Source organism: Ochotona princeps, chromosome 28, assembly GCF_030435755.1.
Source record: "Ochotona princeps isolate mOchPri1 chromosome 28, mOchPri1.hap1, whole genome shotgun sequence".
In the NCBI taxonomy this organism is placed as follows: domain Eukaryota; kingdom Metazoa; phylum Chordata; class Mammalia; order Lagomorpha; family Ochotonidae; genus Ochotona; species Ochotona princeps.
Genome location: NC_080859.1, coordinates 6,811,464 through 6,835,396, shown reverse-complemented (window position 1 = coordinate 6,835,396; position 23,933 = coordinate 6,811,464). Strand labels below are relative to the sequence as shown.

Sequence of the window (23,933 nt, the reverse complement as noted above, 5' to 3'; positions counted from 1 at the left end):
CAAAGCCTTTTATATGCACACTTTTTGAACAGAATTTTCATTGTTGAGTCATATGTGCGTTCATGCAGGGTAAATTCAGTTTGAGAAATGATAATCTTTGATATTATTCATATCAGAAGCTTCAGCCAGACCTTTGTCATCTGGAAAACATCGGCTCTTTTTAATTGCTGAAGTTAAAAAAAAAATGTTAAAGTTGTTTGATCTAACAGGAATACAAACCGTAATGGCTGTGCTTTGCTATACTCTGAAAGGAGCTGTGCCTATTCTAGATTGTGCAACATTCATAAATACCGAAGGACATGCTTAGTTTGCTACCATTTTTACTTTAAGCAGTTATCTTCTCACATGTAAATTATCAGTCTTGTCTTAAGCATTGTTAAACTTCAGAAACAGCTGACAACAAAATTTTTGTTACAGTAAACAGATACAAATTAATTATTAATTTCTTTGCTATAAAATTTGCATCCATCCTTTATGTATTATGCAGCTGATATTGATTTGAGTACCTCTTAATCAGTGGGGATTTGAAATGTCTACAGAATTATTTATCTGTAACAGAAGCCAAAATAATGCACACAAGTTAGTCAAAATGAGAACATATGTCCATTCTCTCCCTCAAATACTTATTTATAAGGACACTCAAAACTATTAAGTAGCAATGATATTAATATAGCCATTTCATTACATGAATTATTCATTTGAACATGTAAATTTCAGGTACAATTTTAGATTCAAATCTGAAACTGGCCTTTCAGTATGTATTTTTTTAAAGATTAATTTATTGACTTTTTAATTTTTTTCATTGGAAAGGCAGATTTACAGAAAGAAAGAATATAGAGGAAAAGATCTTCCATCTGGTGGTTTACTCCCCAAGTGGTCGCAAAGGCCAGAGCTGAGCTAATCAAACCCAGTTTCCAGGAGCTTCCTCTGCAGGTACAGGGTTCCAAGGCTTTGGGTCATCCTCTACTGCTTTGTCAGGCAATAAGCAGGGAGCTGGATCGGAAGTGGAATAGCTGGGATAGGAACCAGTGCCCATTTGGGATCCCAGCACTTGCATAGTGAGGATTTAGCAACTGAGCCATTGCACTCGGCTCCAATGTGTTGACTTATTTGTAACTCAGTATGAGAGAGACAGGTCTCCCATCCACTGATTCATTCCCCAGTGGTCCCAGCAGCAGACCACACTGAAGCCAGGAGAAAGGAACTCTCCTACTTGGGTCTACCTCCGCTGTTTCCCAAGCTATTATTTGAATAGAAATGATGTTGTTGCACAGAGCAGAAATATCAAAGTATTTTAAGTTTTGCAAGGAATGTGTGCATATGTCTCTGTGTGTGTGTGTGTGTGTGTGTGTGTGTGTACTACCAAGCCTAAATGCCTTCACTATCCTTCAGTATTGTAGGCCATTTTTGTCATTCTTTAAACATCAACTTTTATATTACAAAAGAACAAGACGTTTTTGAAACCGGGCTGTCATTTCACTTGACACTGCTAATCTATACAAGTATTTCTCTGAGAACTATCACGTGTACTATATTAAAGAGCAAAATATAGAGACTTTGGGATTCATACTGTAAATTCTGTAATTTTTTTCTGGATTAAAGAAGAAATCAGAAACAATCAATTTAGAGTTTCCTAATAAAAGATGCAGAATTTTCGTGAATAGGTCAGGATTTTAGCGCTAATACACTATTGTCAAATGTAAAATTCATGACATTTTCCACATGCAATGGGAGGTAGCTCCTCTGAGGGTCCAGCCTTTTTGTGCTAAGACAGCGCAATGTGCAGGTGGGTAGACACAGGTTTTACAGTCAAAACAAACCAGTTTTCTACACTTTGATAAACTGTGATCTTGGGTCTCCTTCTAACCCTCTGCTGCAGTTCAGCTTTCTGCTCAGGGAAGTGTGGATGATAGGAGGCACCCGTGGTTCTTCTTCAAGAATTAACTTACATAATGCATACAAGAGTTCATCTGAAATTCATAGAAAATTCAGTATAAGTTCACTCTGGGGCAAACATTTTTGATATTGATGTATACATTTTTATAATACGTGTTTTATTTTCTATGTTTTAAAGGCTTATTTATCTGAAAAGAGCAAGAGAGAGAGAGAGAGAATAAGCTCCCACCCAGCTGGTTCATTTTCCACATGGCCACAACAGCCAGGGGTGGGCCAAGCCAGAGCCAGGAGTGAGGACTCCCATCCAGGACCCAAACACTTAAGCCATCTTCCCAGATTTCCCAGGCACATTTGCTGGAAGCTAGACTGGAAGTGAAGCAGCAGGGACTTGCACTGGCTCTCGGGTGCAGTGCAGGTATCAGCTTAACCAGGTGCCCCCATACTGCACAGTTTCCATGTACTTTTTAAAGACCCTGATAAAGCTGTTAACTCATGTTGGTTACATGATGCTCATACACTTTCCTTTCCAGCTGTTCCTACCTGTGTATATATTAACTTCGGCAAAATTTTAAGCCATTTACCATGATGTTCATTCATGCACAAATATCTATAATACACTTTGGACACAGAAATCATGTGTATGATTTTTGCTCTCATTTAAACAAAATGTCACCATTTTATGTTATTGTAGTTATGTAACTACTTGTTATATATAATAGAGTTATAAAATTCTTCAGGGATAAGACCCTCACTCAACAGATTTTAAAACTAGGGAAAAGATGGAGAAAGGAAAACGCCAAGAATTACAGGGTAATTTTAAAAGTCAAAATAGAGTTGAGAGGGGAAAAAGAGAGAGATGGATGATATTCTGTAAAGGGAAGGACTCCACCAAGTTTGGTCGGTCAACTCTGGCAGAACCAAGATGTAGTTCCTTCCCTGATATCCCTTTGGAAACACAGTGTGCCCAGAGAGCACAGTTAGACAATGAGACAGAGCAAGAAATGGAGAGAGGCAGGGGAAGAAGGCAGGGGTTGACTGAGATTTAAGACAGTGCAAGCAATGAGCTAAGTTAAGAATGTCCCTATGTTACCAATTCTTTTTCTGAAGAAGAAAAATCAGTTTCACTAAAATTCTAGCTGGTCAACAGAGTGTAGTGTAATGATATTGTGAACAATAAAATACATAGATACTACAGTGCCTCTCATGTGAAACTTTTAAGTATCTTTGTCCTGGCACCCTCAGTATTTTGATGGCAAGAGCGATATCTACTCTTGGAAGTGAGCCAAGCACACACAAACCTTTTACACATTTGGCTCAGCTCCAGATGAACAGGTGTTTTACATATTCCAGTCACACACCCTCAAGGTACATCGCTCCTGGGAAAGGATGTTGTTTCTAAGACACCAATGTTTGCCCTGAGCCACACCTCTTTCTGTGAAGGCTTGGCCAACCTGAGCGGAGCCCCCACTTTTCTGCTGACCAGAGGTACAACAGGTGAACAGTTGTGCTGCCCCTGTGTACCTGACGGCTGGCTACTGAGATCAGGCACTTGCTGATCCATATTGGAAGCTCGAGGGAAACAATTCAGAACTTTGCACCTGGAGCTCCTACAAAGATGAGAGATTTTGCTTATAAAATCTGTAGTATATTGTGACAGCAAATTGTCCCTTTCAGACTAATACATATTCCTTCAGATGCCACCAACAGTCTGCAAACAACCTAACATGCAACCATCTAACTTCTCTGGGGTCCAGATTACTAAACTGAAATAGTTCCTTCTTCGGAGAGGGAAAAAAATAAAACTAGCTGTGCAAAAAATGTGTTAATCCAGAAACACCTTGGGAGATCCTTTCAGGGGCCTTGGTTTCTTGCTGTATAAACATCCACAACCAGCCCCCCACCAGCATCCCCAGTGCCTGCACTTAACATGAGCGGCAGGTCCCAGCAGATGTAGTCACCTGAAGAACTTCCATTTTTCCGTGCATAAGTTCCTGTGTGAGATCAACGAAACACCCATGGATTTCCATCCATCCCTTTGGCTTCTGCCAGAAGGTAATGCAGTAAGACAAGGAGAGGATTTGCTGCTTTTGCTGCCACCTCTCTAAACCTAACGCTTCATCCCCGTGTGCACTGAGCTGCTTTGATGCTCGGTCAATAGTGTGCACTACCTGGTAGGGGCAGCCTGGGAACCTCGTCTTGCTTCCTCCTTTAATCGCGCTGTTTCCCCTCACCTTTGAACAGCGATCTTTAACAAGAAGTGGGAGTCTATAGAATGAGGCGGGGAAGGGTGGCCGTGGGAGGCATTTGAGAACTAAGAGGTGGTTCGTCTGTGGTCAGTGTTATTTATTCAACAGAAAATTGACCATAAGCCCGTGAAAAAGGCCAAGCATCATATTTGCAAATGACCTTTTAAATGTTTAGCGACTTTCTCCATTTCAATTTTGAAGAAATCCAGTTTCCAGTTTGAGAGATGTGGGGACAGGCCTGGCTGTGGGAAGCCTCCAGAGAAAACGGCTCTGGGCCGGTAGGTGAACGTGGCTACCATTTTCCCTGCTGAGTCAGGTCCCTTCCCTTCTCCCACCTTTTTTTTTTTTTTTTTTTTTTTCTGGAAGAAGCCTGGGATCTTCTCTAATGCTCCATTTTTCCTTGAGCCCTGGGGGAAATTTCCACTTCAGAACATGGCGTCTAGTTGTGCCTTCCTCCTAACTTTTGGGGGAAAAAAAAAAAACTTGGGAAGTTTGACATGCATTTGCCTTTGGCTTATCCTATCATCCAGTTAGTAAAATAACACAGTGTGAGCTGCATCTTTTAGAAAGGGAAGGGAGTGGTTTTAAAGAAGAGTATTTATAGTGCATAGAAGACTTCTTAGGATACGAGACAGCTTTGCCCAGAGAGAAACAATAGCTTCTCCATAAAAGCATACGTTTTTCTTGCGTTCCCGTCTATCTCCTCAAAAACCGTGCTGCTGTGCGTACCAGCGCTGGCATCCCTCACCTGCTGCTGAGGCTGGTGGCCAGTGGCTGGGCAGTTAGCTCGCAGGCCAGAAGCATACTGAGCCCAAAATAAAGCAGACTGTTTTTTTCTTAATAACAGAGATGTAAGGTTTCTTCTACTAATATTTTAATGATGACAATAACCTATACTTGATGCTGCTCAGAAAGACACAGCCTTGATATTATTAGATAGGCTGTCTGTGCTAGTCTTAGGAACACAGAAACTCAACATTTTAACGACTCCCCCCCGCCCGCATTTATGCTTCATTTTAACGAGGGGCATCCCTGCCTAAATAGTATTGAAACGGCTTTCCTCTCTAGTCAGTGGGTACCACAGCAACATTATTCTTCAGAAAACAAATTTTGTTGCAGATTTTTATATAGCTTTATATGTGTGTGTGTGTATACATAATTTTCCCAGATATCTCAACAATTCAATCTGAGAGTCTGTGGCGATTTCAAAGCATTCATGGAAAACAGAATTAAAAGATGTTTATTTTGGTGGAAAAAAAAACACTTTTTTGAAATCCATCCATACACAGGGTCTTCAAATAGCTGATGGAAAAATCAGCGTTCTGAAAAACTAGACATGGACTGCAGAATTTTTTGCAACCGAAGTAAACCCTGTTAGGTTCCACTTTCCCACGAGCATTTCTCAGTCGCTTCACACACAGGCAGAGGCCATGGAGACGTGTTCTAGGAGGCCTTGACGGTGGGACAAGTCTGCAGAGTGGCTGAGAGGGTCAAGTCTGGCGCGCACACGTGGGTTCTTAAGCGTGGTCCCCTTGCTGACTCACTTTGTGGACTTCAGCAAGTTCCCAAACCACACTGCAGCGCCACTTCCGCATCTGCAGGGTGGCAGGCCTGGTTAGAAGAGTGGTTCCCAGAGTTAAAAACAGATTCATGCAGAGCTGCCCACCCAGGCCCTGGCACTTGGAAAAAAAAAAAACCTCAATAAATGGTAGGTGTTAGTGCCCAGGAACGGAATCCATTAAAATAGGAAGAAAATTAATATTTTGAGAGTAAGGGAAGACTGGTTTAATTTCCTCTCCATGCCTTAGAGGAGGAAATGCTGTTTTTCTAATTACCTGATGAAGAACATGGAAGAAATGATTGTGCACATGAAGGTCCTAAAGTTCACTAAAACTTTGTGAGTGATGAAAATCAGAATACCAGACTTCAAACTCAGGGTACGGTACATTTCCACTGATATTGCCCGAAATTATTGAAGTCATCACTACTGGAAAAGCAGGCAGCGGAACACTGCAGGGGCCAGGAGCCCAAGCCCAGAGACACCGGCCAGAAAAAGCCATCTGGGGTCAGAGGACGGGCGGTCTGTGGGGACTGTCAGCAGCCACGTGGCCTTCCGCAAGCCAGACAACAGGTGCAGAGAGAGTTCCAGGCTGTGTGTCAGGGCAAACAGGGTTGCTGATGGCCTGTGAGGAGACTGTCAGAGGAGAAAGTGCTGAGCCAGTCACCGTGAGCTGCCAGCTTACACGCCAAGGGATCACTGCTGGCGCTCACTTGCTTATTTTTGTCCCTCAGTGTCTTGCACAACACCCTAAAATTGTCCCATTCTCACTCTTGTCCCTTCTCCCTGCCTGCCTCTTTTCTTCCTCCTAGTATCTTTCTTCTCCTTCTCCCTTCCCGACTCCCTCTCTCCCTTTCTCTTTCTTTCTTAAGAAATCTCTCATTCATATCACTGCTTTTCTTCAACAATTTTTTTTGTCAGCCCTGCTCTTCAATCATGGTGCACTCTCTTGCTTCCATAGCATCCTGGGAATTCTGAGGTGGCCAAGCATACAACCTGAACAATGCTTTCTGTGTCACCAAGGAAGTCATGGGAAGTGGGATTTTATGAATGACAAGTTGGTTTAAAATTTTGGAACCATGGATTGATACAGTTGTGCAGTAACATTCACAGCATAATGGAAATCAGTGGAAATGACTTAGATTTTTAACCATTGGTTCTATTGATTTGGAAACATACTTGAGAAATTTAAACCTACCTATAAAGTAATAGGGAAGCTTGGTCTACATAAACCTGTTTCAGTTTGTAATGGTGATAATGTGAGACTTTCCAAAGCATTTCTTACAGACCATGTTCTAAAAGATTTAATTTCCTGATTCAGATTCCAGCTTGCAATAATGGAAGATATGTTGAGAGAATGTTCTGGACCTTTCTGTCCATGACTCATAATTACCTGTAATGATGGGACAGGAGTATTCACATTAATACCATAGAATGGCAGAGACTACAGTGTGAGCCCAAGAGTCAGCAACCTCCAGTAACAAATGAGCCAGGAAACCAGGGGGCTAGCCTCCTGGGGATGTTGGCTGAGGATCCTAACTCTGAAAGGCTCCTGGTGTTGTTGATATCAGTCCCAGGGACCCTCTGTTTGCTTGTTTTTTTTTCTGCCAGCAGCTGGAAATAATTACATTGTGAAGAAAGCAAGCTGAGGTCCTTTGATTAATGAACTCAGAATCCCCATCAATCTGTTAAGAGCCCAGTGCTCTCCCAAGTCTCAAGGCTACCTCAGGGAGAAGGCACAGGGCTGCCTAGCAGAAGTGGGTCAGAGGTACAGACAGAGGCAGGTACAGGGGATTATGCCATGTGGAGCCTAGCAGGGCTGCAAGGAAAGCAGTGGAAAGTGCACGGGCCACTGGAATGGTATGAGCATGTTGGGTGTACACAGAGGCCTGGAGACAAGGCAGAAAACTAAGCAACTGCCGGAAGACTTTGAAACACATTTGTTTCTAAGCATCCCTTACTTACCTTCAGTTCCCTCATCATTGGAAAAAAATACAATCAGGCCAGCCTTGTGAGACTGCTCATGAAATAACTGCCTACAACGCTGGCATTCCATATCGGGGTGCCAGTTGAAGTCCTGCTTCAGATCCAACTCCCTGCTAATGAATTTGGGAAGCTGGTATAAGATGGCCCTAGTATTTGGACCACTGCCACCCTATTTAGAAACCCAGACGGGATTTTTAGTTCCTGATTTTGGCTTAGCCCATACCTGGCTTTGTGGCCTTTGGGGGAAGAAAACAGCAGATGGAAGATATTTTCTCTTTCTCTCTCTCTCTCTCTCTCTCTCTCTCTCTCTCTCTCTCTCATAAAGAAATAAATCCTAAGATTACCAAGTATGGGATAGGCCGTCAGTTTGGCACTAAGACACTGGTTAGGATGCCCACTTCACACGTGGAAGTACCTGGGTTTGTACCCTGTTCCGATCGAGCTTCCTACTGGTTCAGACTTGAGGAAGGCAACAGTGATAACGCAAGTACGGAAGTTCCTGATACCAAAATCAGATACCTGAATTGAAGTCTTAGCTCCTCTGCCTTCAGCCTGGTCTGATCCCTGGCTATTTCAGGCATGTGCAGTGTGATCCACTGTGTGGATGATTTCTGTGTCATCCCTCTGCCCCATCCTTTAAGTTAACAAAATGCAGTCCTGTCAAACTTAAGTCATCATTGACCGTAAGAGCCATCACTTGTTTCAAATGCACACAGCAGTTTTGTGCCAATAGGTATGAGCTGTAGAGAACACAAGGACTCAACCCTGTCCTGATCATGTGATGGTACAGGGGTGAGGTGGATGACTATATAAAATGACTTGCAGAGAAGAAACACGTGCACATTGCAAGTTTACTGCTCTGTGCTTTGGAGATTTGGCCTGGGACTTGCTGCTGCCTAATGAGTACAAGGTAGACAAGGACTTTTTCCCTGACCAGTTAACAGCATCCTATAAACCTTACAACTTCTGCCTCCAATTGGGCCCTTTGAACTTCAAAGAACCTCTTTCCCAGACCTCTGCCTGTCCCCTGGCTCTTTCAGCCTCTCATTCCCAAGGGATCCATCATTGCTTCTTGGCACACAGAGCAGGTTTGACCAGGTCCCATGGCCTTCTCTCTAGTGCCTATAGACTGGCCCAGCAACCAGCCGTGCTCTAGACCTTGGCTACTCCCTGTTATGCAGGGCACTTGTCAGTGCATCTGCCAGTGATACGAAGGCCTGAGCACTGCACTAACCAAGTCTCAGGAGACACAAGTAATAGCAGTAGAACCGAGACCACAGCTGCCGGGCTTCAGGAGCCTAATGACCATTGCTTAGGCTAAGAGTCAAGGCTCATCTTTCTAGCAAGGGAGGCTGAAATCCCAGCCAAGTTTCTGCTTAGTCCATCGGAGTCACCCCAGTGATGGCATTGGGCTTGCCACAGCAGTATTCTCCCACGGGACACTTGTCCCAAAGCACTCACCAAGCCAGTATAACCTTCTGCTGGCAGCCACTGTGCCAGTGGTCAGGCTAGCACGCCCTGCAGAGGCTTCCTGTCTGACAGAGTCTTATAATCTAGAAAACGAGATCAGCCCAAGAATACAGAATACCGTAATAAAGAAACTTTGCACAACTCCAAGGGAAGCTCATAGCTTTCTAGTCATAAGATCCAAGTCTTTCATAACTGAAATTCACATATGAGGCTTGAACGTGGAGGCATTGGGGTAGTTGTTGGTTGGGATAAAAGCAGCATGTATCCTGGGTACAGACTTAATAAGCGCTGTTGTGTTTTTTGAAATAAGTATTTTATTTATTTGAAAGACAACATTAGAGAGAGAGAGAGATCATCCATTCACTGCTTCACTCCCCAAATGACCACAAAAGCCAAAGCTGGACCTGGCCGAAGCCAATAGCCTGGAAATGCATCCAAGTCTCCCATATGTGTGCATGGCCAAGGCCCAAGTACTCGGGGTCATTTCCCTCTGCTTTTCCCAGGTCATCGGCAGGGAGCTGCACTGGAAGTGAAGTGGTCAGGAATTCACCTTGTGCTTACATGGAATGCCAGAGTGAGAGGTGGCAGCCATTAGCCTCTGCTGCACAATGCCCAGCCCCTGGGGTCCTGTTCTGAGATACATAAGAACCCCTGTCACTAGGATCGGATTCCATTATCCTTTCATTCACAGCAACAATATTTACTGAGTGCCATTCATGCACTGGGCACGTTCAAGTGGCTGTGGATACAGGAATGAAAAAGAAAAAGTGTCTTGTCTCATGGACTTTAATTTCAAATGCTGAGGCCCTCCCCTCCAGGGGGCAGCCACAATGGCTCCAACTTGCCTGCTGTCCCCACACCCCTGCAGCGCTGTGCACTCCTACCCTTCGCTGTTCCCTCTCCTGCCCCCCATCTCTCTGTGTGCCAGAGCTACATGGCTGTTGAGCCTGTCCATACAAAGTTGTCAGAAAGCAGCTCTGCAATGGCAGGTGCCATGGTTTGGAGGGGAGGCAGGGAGAGGGACCAGTGTCCCTTGGGTTCATGTGCTGGGAGATCAGTAGTCAAGGCAGTGGCATGGAGCTAGTGGGTTGGTAGCCAGGTTACTAGAGGCATTGGTGTGGGAAGAGGTCGAAGCAGGTTTTGCAGCACCTAAGTTAGTTTCTAGTAGAGTCACTAGCTGTGCAGCAAGGCCACCACATGCATGTGGCCCTTCTGCATGTGGCTAGGCCCCTTTCCTGTTCTCCACTTTGCTTTGACCCAGCCAGGGGCCCGCCACATACACCAAAGAGATGAGGTTGCCCGGTCTTGCATGTTCAGCCTATCTAAACCTCTTGATTGAGCTAAATAAACCTCTTTTCCTCACAACCACTCAGCTTCCTGTGCTTTGTTACAGCAACAGAAAATGACCTAAGACAGCTTAGTGCAGGTCCAGGGACAGCCCTGCAAGTTAGCATCTCAGCAGGTCTTCATAGGCCTCACCTACTGGGGAGGTGGAGTGTTAAAAGACCCTCTTCCATGATTGGTGTCAGAAAACTGTCACAAAACCAAAATGAAAATGAAGTTCCACTTGGCAGTGGCTTATTACCAAAATGTTGACCACAGACACAGGGAGAGAGATAAATTTTGAGGAAAGGTTTGAGGGACCGACACTGCAGTACAGTATATGAAAGCCTCCACTGTGTTGCCGGCAACCGATATATGCACCAGTTCAAGACCAAGCTACTCTACTCTAGATCCAGCTCCCTGCCATTGCATCTGAGGAAGCAGAGGAAGCTGGCCCAAGCCTTAAACTTCCTGCATCCAAGTGGAAAACCGGGAGGAAACCCCTGGCCCCTGGCTTCAGACTGGCCCATCTTTGGTAGTTACAGCCATTTGAGAAGTGAATCAGCAGAAGGAAGAGCTTTCTCTGTTCTCTCCTTCACTCTCTATAGCTCTGCCTTTCAGATGCATAAAAATAACTTTTAAAAAAGAAGGTTTGAATGTCAGATATGACATGGGAAGAGGTTGGGTGACCATAAATGAAATCTTGAAATCTTTCTCTTCAATCCTTGGCTACCCCAGGAGTATCTTGAGCAGTGGTCACAAATTAATTCCCAAGACTGCTATAACTTACCACAACATGTTCTCCTACACGGTGTTGTTATAATCTTATTACAAAACAAATAGCAGTCACCTTAGGAGAGCACCGAACTCACATCAATTAGTCAGTCCTTTTAGAAAGTACTACTGTCACATCGGTTTGATCCTTCATTTACCAGCAAGCAGTTTTGAATGCCCAGAGTGAACATACATGTATTAAACAAGCTCCCTCTGATGGGGGCTGGAGGTTCCCGTTCTTCATGGGACTCTCTACCTGGTGGTGAAACTGACTTGTTAAAGGATGAGTTGCAATGCAGTGAGTCCATACAGAATAACACAGAAAGATCACATCTGTATGGGTGCTGAAGGATGCTAGGACAAAGCTCCCGTACCTACATGATGGGTTTGGGCCATTGGTGTCCTAGGATATCTAAGGTCTGTATGATAGAGAGGAGGAGTAAATAGAACTACTCCAGGAAGCTATCATTGACAGGTACCAATACCATGTCAAACCCACCTGACTTAGGAAATGCTGCAAAGTTCCTATTATGCAAAACAGCACACTGGAGAAGAGAAATGTGGCCAGAGAGGCAGGTAGAGGGCTCCCTGTACACAGCATGCATGGGGCTGCCCAGAGGATTAAGTGCTTTGTAAGAATAGCAGCACAACAAATTTATGTTTTAATTAGACTGCAAGAAGTATAAAAGAACGTTGACTGAAAGGGGAAGGTCATAGCGCATGACAGATCCAGGATGACGGACTACTCAGCAAGAGTTAGGATAGTTGGTAGATGGCGGATCAGGAGTGATTTCTCAGCTTCAGGATTGAACAGCTAAGGTGCACTCTTTGCTAGGAGGTGTGGGGAAGACGCCATACAGAGAGTTAGGCTGGAAGCAAGGTAAGTGGGAAAGGAGAGGCCAGTCCATATCAGCACTGATTCAAACACCGACTCTCCACTTCCTATCCAGCTTCCTGCTAATGCACTGCAGAGGATGAACAAAGGATGAGAGCCCCTACCACCCAAAGATGGAGTTAAAGGCTCCTGGCTTTGGCCAGCCCCAGCCATTGTGGCCATGTGTGGAATGAACAGCAGATTGTGTGTGTGTGTGTGTGTGTGTGTGTGTAACTTTACTTTTCAAAAAAAATCATTAAAGAACAAAGAAGTAAATCAATGGGAAAAGAAATGTTAGTGGGAAATCTTGTAGAAAGGAGACAATGCGGTAACTTGGAGAAGTTGCCTGAGCTGACGGCTAAATAACAGCGTGGAGAGTGTAGGCTTGGTTCTTCTCAAAGGGCTAATCATGCATTGACTCAACTTGAACAAAAAGTCACTTGTGACTCGACAAGAGCCTGCCTGGAAACAAAAATAATGATGTGACCTTACCATGCTTGCCCACATACATCTTCTTTTGTTAAGTCGTTAATGGTTTATAAAAGTTGCTCCAATGTATTATTTTTAAAGCATCCATACCTCAAGATTCAATTTTTCTGTCCCTGTAACCCATTTGCAAGTAAAATGCCACGTGCTTCAAAGGTGACTGTGTGAATTTGCTTTCACATTTTATCCTTTAGGAAAAAAAAAATAAAAACTGCTTCCTGATCTGTGTTCATTTATTCCTTTCCTCTTTCTCAACCTCTAATTCATAGTTGGAACTTGCCTTCTTCTTGCTTAGTTAGGAAACCACCACAGCCACCCACCCATTCTCCCAGACCACCTACCATTGGAGCCTTTGTGTTCCAGCCTTTGTTTGCCTGCTTGCTTCCTGGAGATGGTAAGGATTAGCTGCACCTGTTCACATTCTCAGCCACTGCATGTGAAATCTTCCCCATTCCACACGGGCCTCCCCACCTCCCCTGGATCCAGGGTGTCAGGGTGTGCCATCTTGCATAGCTGACACGTGCCAGACTTCCCATCTCAGTCCTGCTTTAGGCCTGTGGAGGGCCAAGAATGGGCGTGGTGGGCAAATCCTTCAGAATGCCAAACCACAGACCCATCCTGAGGAGGCCCAGATCGTGGGATTGGCCTAGAATCACCCAGATTTTTCATGAATCTCCACCTCACCCCTCAGGCTAAGGCTGACCCAGAAAAAGGCCTGTGTCAGACCTCAGGGGATGAAGGAACAGAAGATGAGCATCCAGGAAGCGGAAGAAAGATGAACTTTGCCCAAGAATTTTAAAACATGCTTACTTGAGATTTGTAGAGTATGACTCACATTCATGAAGTTTCCCCATGATCCGTCCTACTAACTTGCCCTTTTCCATTTTGTAACCTTTGTGCTACCTAAAATACCACTCTCTTTGTCTCTGCCCATCCAAAATTCTGTAACCTCTCTTCTGCTACCCTTTTGATCATCAAAGTTACATGTTTATGATCTTGTTGCTTTAAAGATTCGGACAAATTCCCTCATTTTAAAAAAATTCATTTACTTGAAAAGTGTAGTGAGAACAAGAGGGAAATCTTCCATCCAATGGTTCATTCCTCTAATGGCCTTGATGGTTGGAGCTGGGCCTACTGATGCCAATAGCTAAGAGCTCCACCCAGGTCTTCCCCATGGGCAGCAGGGCCTCCCGTGCTGGAGCCCCCTCCTGCTTTCTTCCTAGGAGCATCATCTGAGCATGAAAAATTACTTGGTTAAAAATAAAAACCTGAAGTCTAATATTAAGGTTTTCTTGTGAGGGGTGCATCAGCTTAAGGTGCCACTTGCCGTACTCACTTCCCATATCAGAGTACTGGGACCAGTCCCAGGCCGAGTCCATGCTTCCTGCCCAGCTTTCTGCTCATGTGCCTGGGAAGGCAGCAGAGGATGACCCAAGGATGTGGGTGCTACCACCCACAAGGCTGACCCAGATGAACTTCCTGGTCAGTCATGGTGGTTGTAATCATTTAGGGAGTGAACCAGCAGATGGACAGTCTGTTTCTGTCACTCTGCTTTTTAAATAGATAAATTTGGAAAAGATTCTCTTTGGAGGAAATGCATAAAAACAGGAGCAGTGGAAATCTCAGCTCTTCCCACCCTTTTTACAGCAGGAGTCAATATTTGATCGGAATGAGCATTTTAAGGTTTTACATTTTCTACTTTTTTATTAGGATTTGCACCACAAATGAACACTTTCAGTACAGTTTAATTCTTGCAAGCACTGTATTGGATATGATTTGCTTGCCTAATTAAAGTCTCCCTTCTGATTGTACTAAATTCACCGTATTTTTCCGTCTTTTCATTTCTAGAATGAGAACAAAGAGGAGCTGTGATAGCAAAAGAGCTGGTGTAGACAGTACTTAGTGCTTTTTTATGATTAAAAACTACAGAGAAATTTCTTGGCATCTAGTTTTCCCCCAGTCTAAATGAACTATGCAAGAAATTACCACAAAACTGTATATTATTATAGGTCAGTTCGGAGTTTTCTGGTTTGAATTTGTGTTTCCTGCTTTTCTAAAAACCAAATGCATTAAAACAATGTCAGCCACAGCATTGGGTTTTCAAAGATTATTTTCTGAATAAATCTTATTTAGCTTTTTATTTATGAGACACAGAAGGAGGAGGAAAGAAGGGAGGGTGGGCAGGAGAAAGAGATAAAGAGATGCTTCCACCCACTAATTCACTCCTCCAAAAGACCACAATGTTCACTAGCCAGGCCAGTCAGGAACCAAGACACAATCCAGGGACTCCCGTGTGATGGCGGCAAAGATTCAGCCTCTTGAGGCAGCTGTGCTCCCTGGAGCATGTTAGCAGGAAGCTGGAATTGGAGCAGAACTGGGACCCAAAGCCAGGCATTCTGGTGTTGGGTGAGGGTATTCCAAGCCAATCTTCACCTCTGTGGCAAGCGTTCTCAATGCAAGAGCACCCAGGGTGGTTTGCTAGGACGGACCCTCACTAGGCACGAAGGCGCGTGAAATCGCAGCATCCCAAGGACCTGTGTACCAACACAGGCCTGTCATCATGACTGCCTCACTCTCGTTGCATGCTCTTCTGTGCACTTCCGCTTTCTAAAGATTGTTCAGTCATTAAGCACAGATGCTAATCTTTGTAAGGCTACAAAAAACAACAGCTCCCCCCGCAAAAAAAAATCAGGATGGGAGGAAAGGACCCAGCATTTTCTAAGTGGACGTCTCTTCTAGACTTTTGTGTGAACACCACATCCATGCCCATGAACGTGTGAGTGACACATCCACCCTCTAAAAAGAGGGCTACGCAGGCGAGGCAAGAAAGAGCAAGGATTTGGATTTTGCCCAAGGTTCATCCCAGTCATTGTGTGATTTGCAAAAAGGGATTTGAACTTTCTGCTGTCTAATGAGTGGGGACAGAGACAGAAGGATGATGCAAATATATATCGCTTGAGACATGGGAAGAAATGGAGCCTTGCAGTCTGGAACGGTTCTGTTTTTTAAAAGCTGAATTTTACTTAACACATAAAATATGACTGTACTCAACCGTTTAGCATATACTTTCATGTCATCAGAAGGGTCGGTAACTTGGTTACTTCATTTTGCTAATAGGAATAGTTTTTTGAGAGAAAACAAATTAGTTAAGCAGGGCGAAACAATTTTAAGCATTGTACAGGAGAGAGCTCACTCGTTGGGAACATAATGCCTATGAGAGTTCCATGTGGCGTTCCTTCTCATTTATGTTGCTTGCAGTGAGGAAATAGAATCTGTTCTCCTCCATCTATTTCATTAGAGTTTCTGAAGCACCTGTCACCTATCATCCTCAGTTTGTACATATTTCAAGTTTTCTCCCATGAACAACTGTAACCACAAGGGTCCCATATGTCCCCATGTCTGCAAGGAGAGCGTCCACGTGGTTTTCACGTACCTGCCTGGACTTCGTCTCCCATTTTATTGTTTTGGAGAGTGTCACCTTCTGTCAGTCTAATTACTTCTCTCCGAACGGCTGTTCTCAGCTCCTTGCGTGACAGTCGCTGCCTTAAATGTCTCTCCCAGAAGCCCGAGCCGTCGGCCCCCTATTCTACCCCTGAGGTGTCACTCACACGTGAAGAACGAGCAGGTTCTGTTCAGACAGACAGTGCTCTCTGAGGGAGGAGAGTCTTCAGATGGTACGAGCGAAGCTGGTGGCCTCCACCTGACATGCAGAAGAAATCCTTTGAGAACACAGGCAGGCTGAGCAGTGACACATTTGCAGGACTTGTAGCCCCTGCAAAGGAGTTAAACTTGAGTGCCCCCAATACCTGTCCAGTGACACTTGCAAAAGATTACAGGAGCTTTCAAAGACCCTTGGCACAGTCTCTGATGTTGCTAGAAGAGTGCCTGAAGGAATAATGGCTGCTTATCCATTTAGTCAGCCCTTTAGTTCATATTGACTATTCAATACCGTGAATAGACAGACTTGGCTGCCTCTAACAGTAATTCCTTTGTCATCATTAAACAGCTGTAGATTTTTAATATTATAAAGATAAAAATGCTCTTATAGTTCCACATTCACACTCTGGCATTCAAGTCGCTTCCATCACTTCCATTTTCAGAGCTTTATAATTCCACCATAATCATTTGTTCTTGGCAGAAATGTGCTACACAAGCACTCAGCTGAGGATAATATTTTTGAACAATTTTTTCAGTGTTCTAGTTATGTGATTATGGGAATTTAGAACTCGCTATTAATTTTCTCTTGAGTTTTGTGTTTGTGTATCATAAATGCTCTTTTTAAAATAACACAATTTAGCTTGAATGATTATTTAAATATGGGTAAGATTCATCGTGGGATAATGTAGTCAGATACACGAAGAACTTACTGGAAGAAAATGAACCACTGCTCTCCCCGCCTACTCCTCATTGCGGTCTCTATTGTCATTTCCCGCCACCTGCTTTGTTTGCTTAATGCTTTATGTAATCCCTCAGATACAAAGTGAGCCCCAAGTTGATCTCTTTGTGGTCTTTTTTATAAGTCTGTAAATTGATAAGTGTTTTATTGACAAAACAGGGACCCCCACTCATGACTACATTTGCTATCTATGACATCTAAGATGCATCAATATTGTCGCCATATTTTGCTACTTAAAAACTTCCCACGACCTTCAGTTATTTCGGCATTCAGGCTATTATTCCAGATGGGGGTACAACTGCTTGGTTGACTGTGATGCGGGGAGAGCTGGCTCCCGTCCCTCACCTCACAAGGGTGGGAAAGTGTAGGCAGGGGTAAAGCGGGGCCCTACATTGTGTGCAATCAGTTGATTAGTGCTGGGGGCATCGGGCTTGGCCATGCTAGCTTGCAGCATGATGGAACCTTTCCCTAAACTCTGTGTAGGTGACTTGCAAGAGATAATGTGTTAATAGCTGTGGAAATCTCTCTACACCGTGCAATTGATACTTGAATTTTTCTAAGCCAAACACAGTATATGCCTCCTGAAAGCTTTATAAGAATATTTAGCACACATGCATGTGCCAGATGGATCAAAATGACAGCTGATAGGCCTCTCCTAACCCTGGCGTTCTGTTGTCAGAAAGCTGTACATCAAAACAACTAGAATTTGTACAATAAGATTTACTGGATAAAAGATGGGTGCACACAGGAAAAATCAGGATATCTAAAAAGCCTTCAAGTGAAAGACTTTTATAAGCATATTCTTAAACCTGCCTTACAGAAATGCAGGTAGATCACTTTCAAAAAACACCAGAGGTTTTGTTTTTACCTGTTTTTCCCTGTGTTAAGGAATTCTTATGACACTATGTAGTGTATGATGTAAACCATCCTAAAATGACTCTGAAAAGCTCCAAAATATACAGAGATCAAGGTGGAAATGTATCCTGATACAACAAATAGTTCTCACCCAGAAGAATGCCCTTGTGGTTAAGATCATGGGAACAAAAGAGTTCAGTACACAGGAGATTTAGTCCATGGCATCATTATTCTAATGTACTGTGACACTCTTTACACATGTTCTTGTAGGGAACCCCAGGTATGGAAAATATCCAGCCCACGGGCTGTTGCAGCATCTGCAAAATCACTTGGTCTGGCCTTGCCCCAGCAACCACAGGCAGAACAGGTGCCATCCCTCTAAGGCAGGTTCATGTTTAAATTGATAAATTGCTAGGGCCCACAGATGAAGTCACACTTATCCTCATGACCCTTGACAGAAAACCATTGCCCACACCTGACATAAGAGGACTTAACGCTGGGTGATGAACAGTGGCTGTAGGTCTGTAATGGGGGGCCCCAGCAATTATGAATCCCCCAACATTATAAATGTATATTTTACCATCATGTGTTAAAATATGCATTTTAATATTCAAGCATCTTACCACATAATAAGCTATAACCATATGCTTATTTGTTATATTATACCACTATCACATTAATAAATATTTACAGAGCCCCCATGCTTCCTAAATGTATCACAAGTGGTAAGTCTCCAGTTTGATTTTTCTCAGGAAATCTTCCATGCCTCAAAAACTTTATTTTAAATAATATTACATTTGTTACACATTAATAAGAGCCAAGTAGTTTTTAAGCCTGACACCCCTTTTTAACTCCTGTTGTTTTATTTTCCCCAATGGTTTGAATTAAACATGGAGTGTTATCTCAGCTTTGAATTCTTTCGCTTGTGTGTTGCAGCTTTAGCTTTATTTATATGTGAATTCTGTGTTCTCTAAAGATGAGCTCGCCTGAGTTTTCCGTTAATGAGAGACACTTATGTACACAACTCTCTGTAACTGATGTTCAAGTACCAGGGCACTTACGAAATGTTGCTAGTCTATTAATCATGAGCACGGCAAGCAGTGTGATTAATCAGAAGTTTGATGATATCTAGAAACATAACATTATCTCCATAAATCAGAGTGTGTACAATTGAGGTGACAACCATCATTTAAACAAGAAAAAGAGTAAAATTCTGTTATCCTGACTCAGGCTTCTCCAAACTGTGAAAGACATCAAATTTGTACTTACCAGCCTCTGATGGCACTAACTAGGCCAGCCCAAACTCCCCAAGCCAGGAGGTTCAGGACAAGGCGTCTTCTGACTCTTTTCGACCCTAACCAGGCTTGGGCATCACGCGTGGTGATGAGGAAGTTGGTTCTTGCCTCTTTCGGCTGCTTCCTGGGAGGACTGCTTCCTTTTATGAACTTCAGCACAGATGTGCAGATTGGTGTAAACCTAACCAGAAGTGCTCCATGGGATCACAGTAAGTGAGCAGCCTGATCCCACTCCCGAGCAGGAAGATATATGGGTTCCATTGCACTCAGGCTGTTGATGTTATAGAAGACTTCAAATGAATGGCTTATGTAAGAATTGTCTTGAACATGCCTAACACAAATAGAGGTAGAACACTCATGAAAAATACCAGAGGGAGGAGACGGATGGAACACCCACAGTGCTCACCATGTGTGAATTTCGAACCAGGAAGCTGCTTCCGATTCCTGTGTTCTGGTCATCTCCTCTTAGACTGTGCCATCGTAGTGGTATGATGCCCCGGCTCCGTGTTTTCCTGCGATTAGGAGTGTGACAGTGGTTTCTCTCCATTGTCTGTGTCTCTCACTCTCCTTTGGCCCCACAACACACAGCCCTCTGGGTTCCTTGATGTGTCTGGTTGCCAAGGGTTAGAGGGGTGATTTCCTTTCTCTGTTTTTTTTTTTTGGTGGGTGATGAACATTCTCTTGAAACGCCTCCCAATTTCTACCTGAGATTTCTTGACTCTGAACGTAAGACAGCGGGGACGCTGAGCCACCCAAAACCCTGTAATGCCCCCTGCTTGTCTCTTGTACAGCCACGTCAAGGTTTGAACTTTGCAAATTATCTGTTTCAGACGTTGAGAAAGAAGGGCCTTAATGGCTGTGACAGCCCAGATCCCGATGCGGATGACTCAGTCGGGCACAGCCCTGAGTCTGAGGACAAGTACAGAAAAATTAATGAAGATATTGACCTAATGATCAGCAGGCAAAGATTGTGTGTAAGTACTCGGAACTCCCTTCCCTTTTTTGTTCACTCTTGGTATTTCTCTGAACCTGGCAGGCCTTGAACAAGAAAGAAAGCAAAGGCTGTGAAAGCCCCAACCCTGACTCCTCTTATGCACTCACCCCACGCACTGAAGAAAAATACAAAAAAATTAATGAAGAATTTGATAATATGATCAAGAGTCATAAAATTCCCGTAAGTACCAAAGGTAGATGGCTGGTCTGCTGGTAGCTGCTGCAGTAACATCCCTAACCCTCTCTGTGATGGCTTGAGAACATCAACAGGATGACAGAGCCATCTCATTCCACGGCCCTCCTGGCGATAGCAAACCCTAAGGGGTGCTGGGGTTACACCACCCAGAGGAGTGGCCAGCTAGGTCCCTTCATGCAGGCACAGCAGGGTCCCAGCGTGACACACCCTGAGTTTCACACAGCCTTTTAACACACAGCTCATCCCATGCAAAAGCGTCAGAGTGCACTTCCAAACAGGTGCAGGGACCCACTGCAGGACCCATGCAGACATCTACATTGTAAGCCAGTTTGGTATCCAGGACCCCTCAGTGCTCTCACACAACCCAAGTCATCCCCTACATTAAAACTGACTTCTTGAATAGAACCTCAGCCTCCGTCCCAATACATGAAACTCAGCAACAGCACTGAAGGGTGAAAGCTATTGCTCGCTGCCAGGAACAGACTGCATGAAAGCTAGTGGTAAGATTTCAACATGGTTGTGTGCTGGGATGACTTAAAAGCTTCGTCGGGATTGTATCTGCTTTGCCGACACCAACATTTTCCATGCTTTAACATTTGGCTATAGTTTGTCTTAACCAAGTCAAAAAATTGTCTAACCATCAATCATATGCCTTGCCAGATATTTAAAAGAAATAACTCTGCATGTATTAATTTGTTTGCCCACATATGTAAGGGGGAAAGTTTTATAGCTATATATAATATTCCTTTTATTACAGTCTGTCATCAATCAAATGATGTTAATTTTTGCGGTATAAGAGGCAAGAATTTTACCTTATGTGCTTCCTGAATAATTAATGTTAATGTCTGAAATTATTTTTGTGGGACCTGCCCAGAGATTCAGCAGGCTAACCCTCTGCCTGCAGTGCCAGCATGCCATCTGGGGGCCAGTTCAAGTCTGCTCTACTTCTGATCTAGCTCTCTGCTTATGGCCCTGCACCCACATGGGACACCTGTATGAAGCTCCTGGTTCTTGGCTTCGGATTGGCCTAGCTCCAGCTATTGTGGCCATTTGGGGGAATGAACCAGGGGATGGAAGATTCTCTCTCTCTCTCTCTCTCTCTCTCTCTCTCTCTCTCACCCACCTTCTCCTTGTAACTCTGCCTTTCAAATAAAACATAAAATGAATTCTTCAAATTTTTTACGTGTAAAAATGAGCACCTCATGCAGTCAGTGCATAGCCAACTCTGTTCGGTTCAGTGGGATACCTAGAAATTGCCCTGTCAAATGTACGCCTGTTAGAATGCCTATCCTCATTAATATGCCTGCTGCTTTTCTGAGTGAGCTGGTGCCAGCAGTCCAGCTTTGGTTGGATCGCAATTATTAGAACAGGGTCCCATGTATTGCTGTGAGCATAGAAAGGCTTCATAAACTAAGCACTACTGTTTGAAGCACAGCATAGTGGAAACTTTACCAAGTGTAGCATTTCCTATCCTGTGCACACTGCGAATTAGTGAGAAAAGGAGAGAGAGAGTTTTCCACTCACTGGTTCATTCCCCAAATGGCCACGAAAGTCTGGACTTTACCAGGCCAGAGCCATGAGCTTCTCTTCCAGTTCTCCCATGTGGGTGCAGGAGCCCAAGCACTTGCATCATCTGCTGCTCTCCTAGGTGCATTAGCAAGACGCTAGGTCAGAAGTGGAGCAGCTGAGTCTCAAACTGGTACCCACAGGGAATTCCATTATCACAGGTGGTGGTTTGTCTACCTTACAACGCCACGTGTATGATCTTAAAGTCAAAACACATTGGACGTCTGTTCCAAGAGGAACACCTTGTGTCACTGGCGGAAAAGGCAACCCAGGGCAATCCTGAGGATGCCTCTTGGTGGAGTGATCCTCTGTGTAGGCAGCACTGGAACCCACAAAGTTCTAGGAAACCAGGCATCAGGCAACATGCCCCAGACATTAGAGGGAAAGACATGCAGTGTCTCCCTGGCTTCCCTGGCACTGTTTAGCTTTGTCATGTTAGGATGTGTAATTTCTCAAGAGGTGTGGTGGCGTGGGACTAGGGGTGACATCCCCATGGAGTTCACAGACAGAGCTGTGAGCAGAACCACCCCCCCACCTCTTCACCACCGCCTCAGGCTCCAGCAAGTGCTTTGCCCTCCACGAGGAGCAGCCAGGTTTTTGTGCGTGGCTGTGCATTGCTGGAAGTGAGTTTTGGTGAAAGTTTCCACAGCTGCTAAAACATTTACAGCAAGGCCAGGACACTCTGCCCTTTGTGCAGAGAGACTGTATCCACCTCTTTCCAAACATTACAAGACTGTTTTTCTGTTTTAGAGACCCAGCATGAAGAGTTTCCCTTTGAAAATACAATATTTAATATTGCAGCCACCTGTTGGCCTAACATGATTTATGCCCAGATTCCTCAATTACATGAAATAACTCATGGGTGATTTGGCATCTTGTCAGCCAGATTTCCCAGTGCTGGGCTTGCCACGGGACGTGCTGGACTTCACAGCAAGGAAAAAATCCAGCTCCATATAAGGGTTAGGAAATGGGAGGTATGAGTGAGAGGCTGGTGCAAGAGTCACTGAGAGCAGACGGAAAGGAAAAATTGTAAAGAGGCAACGTTTTCTTTGAGACGAGAGACTAGGAGGAGAGAAGGAAAGCTGTAGGTGGGATGGGGAGGCGGTGGGGTGAGAAGCATGTGAGAATATTAATCATCAGAGAGGGAGCCTGAAGGAAGAGGTTGAATAGTTAGTTGGGGGGGCAGGGTGGGGATGGAATGGCACAACTTCCTAAGAAAGAGGAGAAGGAACAGGTACAGGCAAGTGTGCTGTCTTGGCAGGTAGACATTGAACAGGTGGCCACGTGATGACCTATGTGTTTCCATTGAATTGAGCTTCGGCCGGCAAGGGGAGAGAAAGAGCAGGGGACCAGAAGATGACAGTGAATGAGGCACATGTGGACAGTGAGCGGGTAGGGAGGGAGTGGCCAAGTCCATGCTGGAGCTGGCAGGCAACCGGAGCAAGGTGGGCAGCAGCCCTTGAGGGCCCTGGTCATCCAAGTCACTGACATAGCTCTTGCTGGTGGCTGCCGAGCCACATCACTCTGTCAGTCATTCACATTCGCTAGAAGAAAGCCCACCAATGGAAAAGAGTTCATTGCAAGTGTTTAACTTATTCTTCCCTACATTTAGAGAAAATTGGGGGGGAAGAGGGAGGTTTAAATAATGGTCCAGATTCTTTTTCTGGCGATGACTATGCATGGCAGTAACTGCAGTCACTTTGTTTAGGACTGAACACTGAAAGCTTTCTAGCTACCTAATTTTTTTTAAGATTTATTCTTTTTATTTGAAAGTCGGAGAAAAGAGATCTTTCATCTGCTGGTTTACTCCCCAAAACTGCTGCAGAGACCAAGGTTGAACCAGGTGAAAGCCTGGAGCCTGGAGCCACATCCAAGTTTCTTATGTAGGTGACAGGTGCCTCAGCACCTGAGCCATCTTCTGTGCTTTCCCAGGTGCAATAATAAGGCACTGTACTAGAAGCCAGAACTTGTGCTCTGATATGAGATGCTAGCATTGCAGACTGAAGCTGATTCCTGTGT

At 44.3% G+C, this 23,933-nt stretch overlaps 1 protein-coding gene across 7 annotated transcripts in view; it reads left to right on the top strand.

Annotated features, from left to right (window-relative positions):
* The window catches only part of MEF2C (myocyte enhancer factor 2C), a 159,067-nt gene that overhangs the window by 100,672 nt on the left and 34,462 nt on the right, over positions 1-23,933 (top strand). For 4 of the 7 annotated variants that reach the window (XM_058656352.1, XM_058656353.1, XM_004586209.3 and 1 more), the window contains one exon: positions 19,990-20,133. In XM_058656352.1, the coding sequence (XP_058512335.1) occupies positions 19,990-20,133 (144 nt within the window). Of the gene's footprint in view, positions 1-19,989; positions 20,134-20,195; positions 20,334-23,933 lie in introns of all 7 variants that reach the window. The other 3 variants (XM_058656354.1, XM_058656356.1, XM_058656357.1) reach the window with 2 other exon arrangements.